The sequence below is a fragment of the Pseudopodoces humilis genome, chromosome 5 (assembly GCF_049639895.1).
Source record: "Pseudopodoces humilis isolate 2021_Gansu_Grassland_sample_001 chromosome 5, ASM4963989v1, whole genome shotgun sequence".
Classification (NCBI taxonomy): domain Eukaryota; kingdom Metazoa; phylum Chordata; class Aves; order Passeriformes; family Paridae; genus Pseudopodoces; species Pseudopodoces humilis.
Genome location: NC_142204.1, coordinates 30,303,750 through 30,320,665, shown reverse-complemented (window position 1 = coordinate 30,320,665; position 16,916 = coordinate 30,303,750). Strand labels below are relative to the sequence as shown.

The window sequence follows — 16,916 nt, the reverse complement described above, 5'->3', positions numbered from 1 at the left end:
AGCACCCACAGCAGTTCTTGTGACTGAAGTGACCAAGATGGGTAGGCCTTTTATTAAACACTCACAGAACGAAGTACAGGAGATAAGGAACAGAAAAGTCTTGAGTTTTACTCCAGCACTTTAACAAGTGTAAATAGAGCGGTAAGGAATTTCTCTCAAGTGTATCTGCCCGTGCTGTACACAAACGACATTAGTGTGGTGCTTAAGTGAATCACATCTCTGCATCATTCATTAACTATGAATACACATATAAGTATGGGCTTCTCACTTTGCCTCAGCCAACCTTTTAAGTTTGGGAAAAAAGATCAACATACCTTTTGTTGAATCCAATCTTAATGATTTCTAAAGTGAAAGTCTTGCATCTGAAGAAAGCAAAAGGCAGCAAGCTGCTCTTAAGGCTAAGGGACACTTGTCCCAACTCTTATTGTGCAGGGAATCCATCAGGTAAGAACTGTGAACCCGTGAGCAAGTAGGTCAAAATGGACATTTAGGTTTGCTATATCCTTCATCAGGAAGCCAAGTAAACTTTAATCCTCTGGATTTATTCAAGTCATCTTTGGTGGATGTTATTTCTGTACCTTTTCCTTATATCCTGGAATTATTGGCCCTGGAGTTATTTCCACATTGACTGATTTTACAAGGTCTAAAGTGACACATACATCGTGTTCCCCTAAACTTCCCAAGCATTTATATGTGAGGTCTTCATTAATTCAGGTCTGTACCAAGTGTTCCCTAGCATCAGGGTGCCATTGATGTTACTAAGCCTTTATAGTACCTATTTTGTTTCTACTGTGAGACAAAAATAATTTAACTGATCCTATGTAATCACGACAAGAGATTAATTAAAATGCCAAGATAGGAAACAATTTATTATAGAGAGAAGAAAAATTTCTCATCCAAAATATAGAAATCTGTACAACTTTGCCACAATCAATATACATGAACTGTACAAATTTACACCAGTTCATAATTTACCAAATAAAAGATGACTAACAAAGTTCACAAAATAGATGGTGGTTTGTGGAAAAGACTTTTACCCAATTAAGAACAAGGAAATTACAAACCAGACCTCCACTTTCTAAAAATAAGAAGTTTACTCAGTCTTAGAAAACTACAAGCTAGCAAATGTACAGATAGCTGGCTGGTGCTAACACCACAGTTCAGACAGTGTCTTTATATGGTCTTTTTAAAGCCTGTTGCCATGGCAGATTCTGATCACTTGCTACTTTTGAGGCCAATGTAAAGATCTGACCATTTCCCCAGGTCATTCTTACTATTTTATCTTATGTACATTTATACATATTTGTAAGTGCTAGGTAAAAGTCTGAAAATTAAAATTTCCAGTACTATGGTGTTCATAAGTCTTGTTACTGAGCTGCCAAAAATGCTAACAATTAATAAATGTAATAGTGCAAATTTACTCTGCAAGACCTACTGCAGAGAATCACTTTATAAATACAGATCGGGGTTGAAAATTGGTGTAGAAATTAAGTCAGGTGTCTTGGAGAAACTGACACTTCCTAGATCTTCTTACTCCCTAGCAAGCTGCAATCATTTTGACTCACAGGCTATTAAATCACTGAAAGGTACTGTCCAAACTATGGCACTGTCACTTTAAAATATACCACTCTAACGTGTGCCAGATCTTCACAGCTGTGACATGGTTTAAATTCCATAATCCATCCCCAGAGGTGCCCACCCAAAGTAAAAACCAAATTTATCCATCCATTTTAAGGTGATCCATCCACAGACTATATCTTAACCTGATACAGTCATCATATTGTAGCTTTTGGAAGGGCTAGTTCTGCCCAAGAGAAGTTCCTCCTTACAGCTTATTCTGCTGTCTACCATTTGCATGTTGGTGTTACTTTGGCTACCTCCTGCTGGTGCAGCTTCGTACAGCACGCAGATCGAGCCATCCTCTCCAATGCGATAGGACACTTCGTACGGGTCAACCCAGAGAGTGAGTTCGCTCGGAAGAAGTTGAAACAGTTCCTGACTGCTCAATCCAATCCGCTGTGCTGCCTGTCCAATGAGAGGATCCATTTTATGGTTGATCCGGATACATCGGTAACCTGATCCCTTGCATGGCTTTTCTGGGAACCAGTGGTGTTTATAATGTTCTATAAAATAAAAAACAAACATTATCCCCCTTAATTCCGTGTCGAAAGATGCACGCAGCGATTACTGGTCTCTTGCAAATTTCACATCTCAAGATCTTAAAAAGCTTGTTATTTCAGCATCAAATGACTCGAAAAATAAAAGATTTCTTAATGATTTACGTAATGATTCTTTCTTAATGATTTACGTAAGTGCTATGTCCCTTGGGAAGCACTCGTACAAAGTTACTGTTTTGTGCTACTGTATAGAGAGCAATATCCACCACCAGAAAGGAGTGAAAAGCAACTTCCTAGCATTCAGAAAAACAAATATAAAAATACAGAAATACATAAAAGAAAAACTCAAGAGCTTCAAAACACCATAAACCAGATAGGAAAAGCGACCCTTTCCAGCATCCTTTTGAGATCACACCCGTGTTTAGTTTCTCACATTCTAAGAACACCCAAAAATAACTAGGGAGGAAACTGGGCAGCATTTACCGACTGACTCAAGCTGCATTTCACCACTGTTCTTCCCAGCCTGTTTTCCATGGCGAGAAACCAAGGACTTACCTCAGGAGTTCCATCCCACCCAAAACCCTATCGATCTGAGGGTACTTGTAGCCACTATCGAGCCCACTGGGAGGGCTCGGGATAACAAAACCCACAGGGCAATGACAGAACCCTCGGTAATTGCTCCTAACCGGGGCTCTGGGGCGGCTAAGAGACGCTTCCAGAATAAAGGGCAACCAAGACTCATCGTCCACCGATGAATTTTACTTGACAAAAAAACCCAACTTCGGAGCATTTTTCTTTATGGAAAGCGGGCGGTTTGAGCCCTTGGTGCGGAGCTCAAGTCCGGGCTGCTCGAAAGCTTTGTCTACGGAGGCAAGGGCTGTGAGGGGTGTGTGTGTGGGGGAGCTGCCTGCGCGACGCCCGAGCCCCTTTTGTTTACAGCCCGCTCCTGCCTCCCACACCCGCCGGGCCAGCTCGGCACGGAGGATCCCAGCAGGGGCCGAGCCACGGCAGCGGAGCCGTCGCCCCCCGCGGAGGGGCTCCAGTCCCTCGGAGGGGCCGATCTTTCCCCCTCTCCGGGCGCCCGCGGAGCGCCGTGCCGCCCGCATCACCGCCAGCCCTGAGTGGGCAGACGGCCCGCGGCGGAGGGGGGGGAGCGGCTCCCGCCGCGCCCACGCCGCCCTCACCTGCCAGCAGCTCCTGCAGGCACTGGCTGAAGGTCTGCAGCTGCCGCTCGTTCATCAGCCCCTTGGTCCGCAGGAACTTGGAGATGAAGCCCACGGCCGCGGCGATCTCACGTATCATGCTGGCCCGGGTGTACAGGGCGGGATGCATGGAGGCGGCGGCGGGCGGCAGCCAGCTCTCCGGGGCGGCCGGCGCTGGGACGGGACGGGCCGGGGCACGGGGCGAGAGGCGCGGGACGGGACGGGGGCGGCGCGGCTCTAACTGGGCGCGGAGCAGGCGGCGGAGCCCAGATCACATCCCGGGGGAGGCAGCCTCCGCCTCCTCTTCCTACGGCAGGGGGGCGGCGGCAGCAGCGGCGGTCGCGGCAGCACTCCCCGCATTTCCTGCGGCGGGGGGCGAAGGGGGGTGCCCGCCCTCCGCTGCCTCTTATAGCCGCCGCCGACCGGAAGTGGCGTCATGGCGCCGGGGGCGCGCCGCCGCCAATCCGGCGATCGCACCATCGTGACGGCGGGTGGCGGGGCGGGGCCAGCTGGGGTGGGTGACGTAATTGGCTGTAAACAAATAGAGCCGGGGGCGCGCGCAGGGGTCGATGCAATGGGCCGCGTGCCCGCGCGAGGGCCTCCGCGTGCCGGGGCGCGCGCCCGCGCTGCGGGGAGCCGCGTGTGAGGGGGGTATGCCGCGCGCCAGTGCGGGGCGTCCCCGCGCGGGTCTCCGCGCGCATCCGCGCGAGCAGGGCGCGGCGCCGGCCGGCGGCGGGGCCGCACGGGGACCCGAGCGAACGGGCGGGGCCGCGGCCGCGCGCTGTCGCCGGGGAGCGCGGAGCCACGTCAGCGGCGGGGGCGGGCGGCGCTCGGGGAAGCGGGGGCGGGAGGGGCCGCTCTGGCGGTCGGCTCGGCCCCGGCGCGCCGCGTCCGTGCGCCGGCGCCTCCCCACGCAAGGGCGGCCGCAGCAGGACAGCGGCGTGGGCGCTCCAGGCCGGTAGTTGTTTGTGCCCGCGGGCGGCGGAGGTGATGTGTCTGTGCCCCCTTGCCCTTCCTCGGAGCTCAGGGGTGCTCCGATGGCTCCGCGCAGTGCCCGGCGGTCCGGGAGCCGGAGCGTGATGCTCCCTCCCGCTTGTGAACCGCGGTGTCCGGCCGGGGAGCTCCGCGCAGAGCGAAGCCTTTGCCGGGCAGCCGGCGGCCCCGGGCCCTTGTGCCGGAGCGGGGCGAAGCCGCCTCACAGGCCGCCGGCCGGGCCTCGGCCCTCGCTCCCTGCGGACATGGCAAACCACAGCGTCCGGCCCTGCCCGCCCGCCCTGCGCGTTCCCATCGCTCTGCGCTGTTGTCCCCGCTGGCCTGTCACAAAACACCTGCGGGACTGATGTGTCAGCTAGTGACTTCCAAGGGTGTCAATCTTAGGCCTTCAAGTGCTCTGTCTCCCTTTCTGCTAAACAAAAGGGGAGAGGAAAGGAACGGCAGAAGGTTTCCGTTTGGTTAGTTTGTTTCGGTTTTGTTAAGAAACAGAAAAGCGTAGCTTCTTTGATAGAAACCTTGTTCTTTCTCAAGGGTTTGTGCCCTGCCCCCTTGAAAAGCTTCAAGTGAAATACAGCTTGATATTTGCATGTACGGTTCTTACAGTCGACGATCAGAAATCAGCCCAACAAAGGCACATGCAACACACCGTTTCTTTTTCAATGAAAATAATACACTAGTGAAATATATAAAATCTGTGTGTGAAATATTTGAATACAAGACGAAAGTAAGCGGATTTTTTTGCTTATCTGGTGGAAGAGATGTAACTGTACAATGGTTTTGGTCTCTTCTCTGCACATGAGATCTATTCTATCTTAGGCTGCCAGCCTCAAGAGACTCTCCTTGAGTCTATACACAAGGGAAATCGGCAAAACACCTTCAAAAGATAATCCCAAGGGCTCAAACTCACAGCTGTACTGCATACTAAAAGTGTTGGTGTGGGTTTTAGAGCACAGTCTTATCCATTTTCCCCCTCCTAACTTCTGAGTATTACATTAACAATCATGAGCTGACCCTCCATTCTGTGAGAAGGGAAGAGCTGCCAACCTGGCCTGTGCTCTTGCTGCTCCTCAAGTGCCAGCCATCCTTTCTTCTCAGTGCTTCTGTGGCATATGTGAGGTATATCCAGGGCTGCCATTTCTGCTCTGTTCATAGGCTGGAAAGTGCTGTGCTCTTTCCAACTTTGAAGCAGCAGATGCTTCTCTCCCCCTTCACAGAAATGTCCACCATCCTGCTGGAAGCTGTTGCTTACCTTGTGCAAAAGCGATGTTTCAGCATTGCAATAACACTAAAATAATTACTGGAAATACCTCAAAAAACAAAAAATAATGTCATGTTTGACACCTTTGCCTGGACCTGAGCTTTTTTATCTGGGTCACTTTCTCATCTCTTCTACTTAATTCCACCCAGAATCAAGAAGGAGTTTTAGGAACTCTCAAGTAGGTAAGTGGCCTTATACAGTAGCCCCCCAAAACATGAGGTTTAATGTCACCAGCCATAACTGCCACAGACAGCAAGGCTGTTCACATTTGAATCATCCCCCTTGAGTTGTGCTTTTAAGAACATAGTGTGGCAACATGTACTTCATGTCACGCTCAGTTAGAGGGGGAGAAATTTAAAAGATCCTTTTTTATATTTTTTTTTTCTTTAAAAAAAAATCTGGACCATTAAGGAGTTTCTCTCAAATCTCTTGCAAAGTCAATAAATTCAGGACTCTTTAGCAATCAAGTTTTCATAGTTCCTATTGATTCCAAATAACAGCATGTATAAAACAGTCTTCTCTGTGGAAAGGGTAAAATGCTGTGCGTACAGATCCAGTCCACTGGTGAGGAATGAACTACCTTGGTGTTCATTGCTTGCAGCCACCAAGCTGTTCAAGTGTAACTTCAAGGCCAAGGCTTGAGATGCCTGCCAGGAGGATCTCATCCCTATCCGTGGGTGTGAACAAGGTAACTGGAGCTGCTGATGCTGTTTTCCCAGTCCAGACAAGTGCATTTCCATCTCAGTTCTATGGCAGGACAGCAAAGGAGCTGCTGCCATTTCCAGCCTGTGAAATTCTCCCGAAGATTCTCATCTTTAAAGTCTGCAGGCTCTTAATTGATGAGGAAGACTTTGGCATGCAGCTCACAGCATCAAGCAAAGTCAACTTTTCTTGGTTGGACAGTAATGGAGAGCATCAAACAAACTAACCATACCATAGCCTTTTGCTGGTTTAGCTTCCTGCCAGTTGCCAGCATGTTTCACTGATCTACCACGCCACTCTGAACTTCTGTGGCACTTCCATATTTTGGGATACACTGGGTTTTTGGGTTCTTTTTTTCTCTGGCCAGTTCCCAGCTGTCTACTCCTGTCTCTGCAGCTCCAGACACAGAGGAGGCAGTTTGCCTGCTTGATAGTGCAAGATGTTCGCTGATACATAAATGGCAGGCTGCTGAAGAAGATAGATGTAAATGTCTGAGAACTTATTCAGCCCATCTGATACTTTAAATGAAGCAGAGGCCCTGGGGAGAAAAACTAAAGAAAAAGTGTATGTGATCATGTAATTAAAGACTGGATCATAATGGATATGCACAGAAGGGTTGAATTAAGGTTATACTGGCATCCCAGCTTCTAATATTTCCTAACTTTTAAGGAATACAATGCAATCTTTACAACATTTCTTTCATGTTCTTTTGGCAGGATGTGTTTCTTGACATTGGTTTGGAGAGAGCCTAACACTTTGTGAGTTCTGTCATAATGGAACTAAGCAATAGAAATACACTTTTATCTGTGCCACACACGCACATACACACCCTGCAACTATTGCAACATGCTCTTTTCACAGCTTTTTCTGAAGGAAGCTACTGAGTGTTCTCTATGGTAAGTAAAAAGATTCAAGAGTTCAAAGGTGAAGAATTAGAGTTACTTGATTTTTAAAAAAATTTGCTCTAGTCTTAGGATCTGAATTAGTATATATTTCCTTATGAAAATAAATGTATTACCTATTCAGCATGGATATTTTTTCCTGTTTGAGAACTTATTCTTGACAGAATAAAGAAATACAAGAAAGTGTGAAAGCATTATAGGTTTATTATGTGGTATCTTATTAAAGCCTTTCAGTGTAGAAAAGTGTCAGGTCTCTTCCCTTCCTGTTTCAATTCTAGATAATTTTTTGCATTGTTTGACATTGACCTAATAAAGTAACAGTTGAAAAATAATTGGTATTTTTTTCCAAAAAGCAGTATATATGCCTTAGATTGGTATAAGCTTTCTCTTAGCTGTAAGCTGAAGAATACTGGTTGCAATACATAAAATACAGAAACAATCCATTCTATGTAGAGTTTAGTTTTAGTGTAGGTTGATGTTATTAAAATGCCACAGTATTTTCTTCATTTAACCAGTATTTGAAAATGTATAGGAAGAGGTTGCCTTTTTTAGTTTTTCTCTATGCAGAAGAAAGCTCTCCATGGGATGCTTAAAACATTTTTCAATGTTTTAGCCCTTTTCAGCCTTTGAATATGCAGTGGCAGCTGTAGTGACATTAAGATGCTGCTCCAGGAGACAGATGTAACCCAGAGTCCGCAGCCAGCCCTGCATGCCATGCTGTTCCTCAGGGGACCCCAAGGTCTCCCACCTTGTTGTGTAAAGTTTTCAAGGAGACACTCCTCAAGCTACAGTGGTGATGTGGGAGTCCTCCCTGGAAAAACTTTGGCTCCATGGCTTGGTTGTGGCCAGAGACAGCAGCAGCCAGCCCCTCTCATTGCAGGTGAGTGCCCTTACCTGCCTTCCAAGGGGAATGTTTGCCCTAAGGTTTTTTCTCCCTAGAGCCTTGAGAGCAGACTCTCATTACTATTGTATTGCTACTAGAAATGTTTGGACTTGAGCTCAGGCTCAGACCTGGGTTCAGAAGTGTGGTATGGATTCAGCCCACTGGCAAAGCAGCACTCTGCAATGAGGAGGGGGTAAGGGCTTTTCAGCTCTGAATGTAAGCCTGTCTCTCAGCATTGCAACACTGCACATAACTGCTGCGCTGGAGCAATGAGTGTTTCATCCTGAAAGTGTGGGGGTGAAGAAGTCAGTCACATATTCTTCCAAAATGGAGAAGTCTCGCATCTGAAAGGATAAGATAGACTGGTAGGAGTCAGAGAAAGGGCAAAAGTCTGATTTGTGACCACACTGGGAATTTCCCTCTCTCTTCAACATGCTCATGCTCACACGCAAACCCACATGCCTGCAGTCCGCATTTCTAAATTGGTCTATCAGGCAATGAATTCTTCAAACCACTTCTCACATAAGTAGAGTCCTGTTTAAGCAAAGGGACTAGTCCTGTAAGCCAGAGTCCCATTCTACAGTCCAGCAGCTGTTTAACAAACATTTCTGTCTCTGCAGAGAGCTCAAGAGGGGAAGGAAAGACTCAGAGGGGCAAGGACAGGCTGTCAGCATTGGCCATAACTATGGTATGTTCATTCCAGGAAATCCATCTTGTGATAGTCTAAAATGAAATTTTAGCAAAACTTTAGCAAAACAAAGCAAACTTTGCTTCACTTACTCCATACAGAAAAAGATTTGCACTATGGGAGATAAGCTTGATTTCAAAGGGGATGCTCACTGAGAAGATATTTCATTGTGGCATGAGCCTCAGGTCTGGCCAGGACAGAAACCAGAATCTGGCCAGGACAGATTCAACAGAAGACTTTTCCTGTGCTATTCCTTTGACTTCAGCAAACATACAACAGCACGCACATGTAGCAGATAAAAAGCAAATTCAGAACATAGTATTCTGTTTTGCTTATAAAGATGATTTTTATTTTTTTTCCTGAATGGGATAGTAGCAGTGTGGCAGCACATGCAACACTTGTTTTTAATAAAGCAATCATAGTTTGGATCCAGTAAAAACAAAAATTTAAAAAGATAATAGAAACAGATAATTTGAAAGCTTGTAGGGAGAACTCCTCACAACATAGCTATACATAATCATTATTACCCATTCAGATTTTCTTTTTTATAAATTTAGGAATTAAACAGGATAGAATAATCTAGATGAGATAAATAGTCATTCATTACAATCCTGAATAGAAGCTGTTAACAATAATATTAAAGTGAAAGTAGCTTGTAAGTGAAAAGAATGATTCAACCATTTGTTGTTGTGCTCTGCAATCAGATGATGTCATCTCAAATTCCAAATTTTTACTTTTCCTGTAGTTTTTTATAGTAAAGCTGGGAAGGGGGAGGGTATCATAAAGAGGTTTATAGTTCTCTGCTTCTTAGAACTTTATTTTTTCTGGCCTGCCATGTAATTTTAGGAAGATCTGAAATAATTTCCAACACCCTTGTCTGTAGTGGCTGCATTATGGGCTCTTGCACTGCCTGGTGACTGCCGTAGCAGCCTGTGTTGGTCAGCACAAGGCTCTCAGTAACCCTATGGTCAGGCAGAGGAAAAACCAGGAAGTTATTATGATACTTTTATTTCCTGACTTAAAGAATTAAAACTTACTGTCTGTAGATTTTAAGTGCAAATTCCATTCAAATACATAAAGACTTTTAAGAAACCAATATGTTGGTCCCGCAAATATTTTTTTCCTTAGTATTTGAACCTTGTGTATTTTAATTTATGGTGTAGTTAAAAATATAAACATATTTTTAAAGTCTTTTAATAAACATCTGAGAAAAACCTTTTTCATTTCTTTTCCAATGATTTCCTGAAAATTTCCCAAGCAGCTTTATTAAGATTCATTATTTGGAAATCAAGCGCACTTTTAAATTGGTGGCTTCTTTAGAGCAGTTATTAATTAATAGCAACAAAACCACCAAAGCTACCTGTCTCAAAAATGCCTCAAAATACCAAAATATGGAGACATTGTAATGATAACACTGGAGATTTTAGGCCATATCTTCAGACATTACCAAGGATATTACCTACTATGCACTTACTAAAACAGAAACAAACAGTAAAACAGTGATTACAATATTTAGCTAGACATAAGCACCTGCCTCACTACACTCCCAACATCTCTCCACCAAAGTTGGACATGTGGGGTTTTTGGCTTGTAACTCAGGTGTCTCTGCATGAGTTTCATTTTTTGCAGGTCTGGCTTTGGAGGTCAAGTTATTTCATTTTAACTGGTTTGTTTTTGGGTTTTTTTTGTCCTTTTATTATGGTCAGTCTATCTAAATCCTGCATATCAATGCAGTAAATACTTTGGTGCAAGAACAGGCACTTATCTTTTTCCCCTCATTTTTTTCTAGCCAACACTTGCCATAAGTTATTATCTTTACCACTGTCATTTGTAGTCATGGCACTGCTCCTGTTACAGCTTTTTTTCTCCTTGCAACACTATTAACTCAGGCATTTTAATCAGTCTCAAAATTCTCAGGACAAAATTAATATAATTAGTTCTCTAGGACAGATTTGGCAGGGTGAAAGAAGCATCACATAGAGAGTCTGTGTTATTACCTTCCTTTGAGCACTGAGAGATTTTCTGGATATTATCAGGTGGGAAAAAATTAAAATCACAGCTACACAGTTCTTACTTGATTGTGTGGCTTTATATACAGTGCTGTTCAATTGCATTTACATGTGAACACTTCACTCATGCCCACGTGAAAGTGTAGTCACTCATCCCTTTAGCAGGTTTCTAGTGCGTGTCGCATGCCGAAAATTAAGCTGTTCGGCCGCTCCCCGTGTGACTTGAATTCTTTCCCCAGATGGGATGAAGAACCCTGAACACTCAATAACTTACTTTCCTGAATTCAGTCATGTGAGTAATGTCTCTGGCAATGATGAGATTATCCTCATAATTGCAAATGAACAGCATTGTGATTTTAGGCCCCATAGTCCAAGACTTTGAAAGTCAGAGCTCCCACTGGTTTTGCTTCTTTCTTAGGCATGTGCCATAAACTGAGGAATTTGCTTGGTCCTATTCCTATAAATTCATATAAATTACCTATTCCGAACAAAAAACCAACCAAACAAACAAACAAAAAAAACAACTGAACCCCTCCCCACCAAAAACCCAACCAACCAAAAAAAAGTTCTTGTTTTTTAATGGTACTATTTTAGAGGAAACAAGAGTTATCTGATCATTTAGACAAGGATCCTTTATGAGCCTGCTTGATAACACTAGGAAAGCAGGGGGAGGAGCCTAAATACAAGTAGAGACAGTAATCTAGTTATTTCACCAAAAAAAGGAAGTTTTTTTCCTTCATTTTTTTAAAGGAAATCAGAAACTACTAACTAAAATGGAAACAAAAATCTTGACAGCACAAACATACACCTCTGTTAAATTAGGCTATCGGTTCTGACTTAGATTAACCACATGTCTTAAATAGGCATGTGATGAAAAACAAGAAAATCACAGTTTTTTAATTAAAAAAAAGGAAAAATAGAGATGCATAGCATCTGTGAATCAAAAAATCCCAGTCTTTTGATCTATGTCTTTTCATTTTCTGCTTCCAACAGCACCTTCAGTGACCATTTTTCCCCCTCATGTTTGTCTCTGATGCATTTTCAGAAACAGAGGAACAAAAGCTGCTTGATACCCCTCTTACAATAGCAAGGAGATGTGCCTGGCTGTGTGGGAGGAGCCACTCAATTCTTCAGTGTAGTGCTGGGTACACAGGCTTCAAGCAGCATTAAGTGTTCCTGGGAGCAGGGAACAGAGTGTTCCAACAGGATCTAACATACAGGCAAAGATAGAAAGCCATTTTCTTCACAACTAGCAGTGCATTAATACATGATCCCAAGCTTGCAAAGGATGAACCTACTGTTTCAGAACTTTTTCTTTTCTTTTTCACATCTTAATTCGCTTTTAAATTATTTAAGAGGATTCTCTGGGTCTGCTTGTTTTTTTTTTTTAACATGATTTTTTTAAAATTCTCTGCTTTATGAAAGCCTGCTTATAAAAAATTACGTAAGAGACATAGCAGTTGCATAACACATCCCTTGAGGAACTTCATAAAATGTCTTTGCAGACACATTTTCCTCCCTTTGGGTTTTTGTGCCCCACAACTCAGCTAGCAGTCAGTGGAGAGGGAATAGAAATTCTTTTGAGATAACAGGGGAGAAGGGAGATCTAGAGCCATGTGTATCTACACTATGGAACAGGAGCACAGGGCTGTGCTCTACAAGAAGCAGGTGGAGTCCCAGCAGCTGTCTCAGCCCTATCTGGTGCCACTGCAGCCAGCTCATGCCCCAAAATGGTGCTATTTCATACCAAGAAACCAACTTGTGCAAGGCCAAGGTGGGGAATGTGTGTCACACATTCCTTTCCCCCGTGTAGACATGTCTTTATTGTTTCCACTCAGTTTTGTTACCCTGGAGCTGTAGGATGTTTCCTGCAGAGTCATCTCTTCCCACCAACTCAGAGCTTCAGTCTCATCTACCAGGCAGCATGGTATCAGTAGAGCCATGCCAGAGCAGGTGATGTCACCAAGTGAAACAGAAGTGTTTCACCTAAGATTCAAAAAGCCCAAAACAAAACAAGAACAACAAAATTTCCCAATTTTCCCACTTGTGTGAAATTCTCAGATCCGTTCAAAGCTATCTCCAAATGTAGGTGCATACCCCTGGATTTTCTATATTGATATCAAAGTCTAAAGACAATTATTAGGGATGTCCTGGAGTGATCACAAGAAAACTCCTTCAGTTGCTACAGTCCTAAAGAAAATTACCTGTCCATCAGTCATACAATTTCCTACTTTGCAACAAAAATAAATTCACTAGTTTCTATAAAGAAGGCTTAGTAATAGCTGACATTTCCTGAAGATTGGTCATGTTTTTTGTTCTTAAGGTAGAGGAATTCACAGTAAGAAATAGTGATTTAAACCTGAATTTTTCATGTACATGTTTTAAATTGCTAGACTAATGCAGTGATTTCAACACAAAACAGCCTTGGAAGGATGAACTGAGCCATACTTCACTGCTTTGTTAATTTATACTCAACATTTCACCCAATAGACAAAAGTACAACAAGGATGAATTTCAGTTGCTCAAGAGAAGAGAACAGTCGTTACAACCCTCAGCCTAACACTGATGACGGTTCAATACATCGGGAAGTTTAGATGATATGAAGAATCACACTTTCTTTGGGTACAGGTGAAAATTTCACCTTTTGTTGGGTTGGAGTGCATTAGATAACTGTGGATCTCATTTCATTATTGATCTAATCATCTCAAATCTTTTTGACCCTGTGTTTGTAAATACCAGAAACTTGCTTTAGATTCCCCACTCCAGCCATAAAGCAGTTACAGACCACAAAAATGCCAATTTCATCAGTTGCGGTTTTAGAACAAAGGCAACAGCGGTTTTACTGCTCCTGATGAAGGTCAACACTCTTTGTGAAGACAGATAAATCAAAGGTTACCTGTAGTAAATAAAGTTATGGATGGTCACATAAAAATGCAGTAATGTTGCTCATTAACTCCAAAGACTGGAGACCAAACAGTTGTTTAATGGAGGGTGTAAGAGAATTTTACGTGCACTCATTTCTGAAGCAAATGAAACAAAAGTAGTGGCATATTTTTGTTTTATAACTGCCATGAGTTTTCTCCAAGTATTTTTATGGTTATCACTACCATCTTCTTCACTGATGATGTATCAGTCACATAACTCCTTGAAAGGAAGCTGGCCAGCCTATTTATACGTACCTTACTCTTCTGGAAGCATAAGGCCAACATATTGGTGTGCACAAATATCAGCTGTTCAGTGTTGCATACACATCCCAAATCCAACATGCTCTCTTCTGGTGTCAGAGGAGTTTTGCCATGAAATTCTGTAGAAGCATTTTTCACTGTGTTGAATGATTTAAGAACCTTGCCTTTAAAATTTACCAAGCCTATTTTGTTTTCTTTCGCTTGGTGGCTTCTAATGTATTGACTGACTTTCATGCTTGTTTTGTTTTGTTGGTTTTGGGGTTTCTTTCTCAGTTTTAACTGAAAAAACATTCAGATTCTGGGAAATAGATGAGTTCCTTCTGGGAATGAGTTCCTTCTTGTCAATAGCACAGTGTTAGATCAGGAGTTGTGGAGAGACAGAGACCAGAGATGCTTGTTCAGAACTGTATCTTCTCAGTGGTCCTTTAACAGGTAGCTCTAAGGCCTGTGAATTGAAGATATTTGTTACCCTTTGCACATGATGAATGGATTTAACGGCTATCAGATTTATTGGAATACTGAAGGGTCACTTAAAAGGTACTTAGACAAATACATTATTGAAAAGCAATTACTTTTATTTCTAGGATGGCTGAATGACCTGTTTTTGGAAATCAAGCAACACAAACAGCAATGAATATCATCCTTATGCTGATTGGAATTATTTGAACCCCTCTACTAATACTAAAAGCACTAAGATCCATTTTTAAGAATCAGTCCCAGAATAGTTAATGGTATATTTTGTTACAAAAACAAAAAAAAAATTAATTTTAAAAAATCTGCAGATTACCATATGGATTACAGCATTCATAAAACACACTTCAACAAACACTTTCTTCAGCAGTTCATTTGCAATTTAGATGCAAAGTGAGTGTTAAATGCTAGAGAAGGTTGAAAATGTTTTCAGTTATCAGAATTTGAAGTTTTTCTGTTAAATTGGGACAATTCTATTAACACAAATAGTCCCACTCCTTAAGAGGACTAAATACATTGCTACTTTTCTTTTCATACACACAGGTACTACTTTTAAGAGAAACAAGTATGTTCCCTGATATGAAAAAATTATTAACCTGCCAGGACAGAAAGCAAGGACAATGTATAACTGCAGAGAGTGAAGCATTTCAAATTTATTTAGGTATGTCATTTGCACATCCCAGAGCTCATAAAAGATGGGTAATTGTTTTTGTGCCCACTAAGCAAAGCCTTTTCCAAACATAAAAGAAAATAAAAGTCAGTCTTCCTTCAGATTCATGCATGCACTCCCATGCACCTCCTGCTTGGCCTCAGTTCTGTCTCCCCTCCAGAGATGAGGGGACACTGGGCTGATAACCAAGGCCCCTGACCCTCTCTGGAAGAGCTGCAGAGGGTTTAGATAATGCAAATATCATCCACAGACATGTACAGAGGAAAAACCAGGCCAGGAGAGTGTTTTTGTTCCTGTATAATGCCTTTAACCACTGGATAACTAACACACCTTTAGCCTGTTGTGTGTCTCCTCACCCTGAATTACAACCCATGGCTCTGTCCACAGAGTTACTGGGCCTGTGTGCTGTGACCCAAGAGAATAAAATCTGCAGAGCAAAATTTCTGTCTCTGAGGGCCCAGAACATGCAGTCTGTGATGCCTGGTGCTGTGGGCTGTATATGACCCCCTCCATTCTGATCCCTTGGGCTGTACATGCGGCAGTGGATGGAGCACACTGTGTGCGCGGTGCCTCACTTGGACGGGGTGCATCTGGCTGCTGGCATGTGTGAGCACACACAAAGGCATCACTGCGGTGCTCCAGTGAGGCCCAGCTGTGGGGAGCACTCTGGACAGCCCCATGGCTGACACGACAGAGAGAAGTCGGCCACCTCAGGATATTTTTGCTACCTGCTTGTTGCAGCTACACCTGCCAGGGCACTGGTGCAGCCAAGGATCTGGGCTCTCAGCAGCAATCAGGTCCCCCTTGCAGCTGATAATGTGGCTGTCTAAATATATCCATGATTAGGGCTACCCTGCACAGATTAAAGTCACAGCTCTGTATCTCCCAGCTGAGGCACAACAGTTGGCCTGATGACAGCACAAACATGAACTTTATGACCTGTTTTCTCAAACTGTTTTTTAAAGCATGCTTTAAATATACTGGGTCACTGTCTGTTAGAATGGATCGCAACAAATGTAATCCCTTCTCCAAGGATGGCATCCTTTAATTCTGTGAATTGAATTGGGGTGCAGCAGGCAACATGATTAGGAGGTCATCTCTTTAATGTTTCAGATGCCTCTAAGTGTGCCACCTTTTATTTTCAACAGGAAAAAAAACCAAAAAACAACAACACAAAAACAAACAAACAGAAAAAAAAAACCCCACACGAAAAAACACAGCAAAAAGACCCCTACATTTTTGTATAAAGTATAATCAAAAGCTTTTAGCAAAAGCTCACATTCAAGCATTTAATTTTATCACCACTAGAGTAATGATGTATAAGGTACCCTGTTTTGATAATCCCACCTCCTCTTATAGAGAGCCCTCTTTTATCTTCCTTATACGTTTCAGGGGACAGAAATTGATTCTGTGATCCTGAACAAGCCATTCTAATTGCTTGACTGTCTAGAGCTGAATTTAAGGCATTGCTGCCTTGATAAACAGGAGTCCTTTTGCTCTCCCTCAGAAATCCCCAATATAATTATGGAAGATTCAACTCTTCATGCATTTTTCCCTAGGATTTGACCTGCTTTGCTAGTACGTCAAAATTGACTGCAATTTTTGCATCCAGAGGATAACTAAGTTGCCTTATCTTTTCCAAGTGAATGCAACTGGGAATTTGGAAACAAGGAAAAAAAGACCTTATTCCTTTAATTGGTCACTATTTTAGCATGAAGTTACACACAGGGGAGCCTTGAAACTTCTTCCATGTTCATACCCTTTAATTCAATTAAAGCCCTAAGCTAAAGCAAAGAGCTAGCAGGAGTCAGATACTATTGCTACTGATAATGTAAC

At 43.3% G+C, this 16,916-nt stretch overlaps 1 protein-coding gene across 1 annotated transcript; it reads right to left on the bottom strand.

Annotated features, from left to right (window-relative positions):
* Positions 1-842: 842 nt before the first annotated feature.
* BTG1 (BTG anti-proliferation factor 1) lies at positions 843-3,697 on the bottom strand. The gene is made up of 2 exons (XM_005519422.2): positions 3,302-3,697; positions 843-2,123 (listed from the first exon to the last, which is right to left on the bottom strand). The coding sequence occupies exons 1-2, from the start codon at positions 3,447-3,449 to the stop codon at positions 1,759-1,761; spliced, it is 513 nt and encodes a 170-aa protein (XP_005519479.1). The 5' UTR covers positions 3,450-3,697; the 3' UTR covers positions 843-1,758.
* Positions 3,698-16,916: the final 13,219 nt, after the last annotated feature.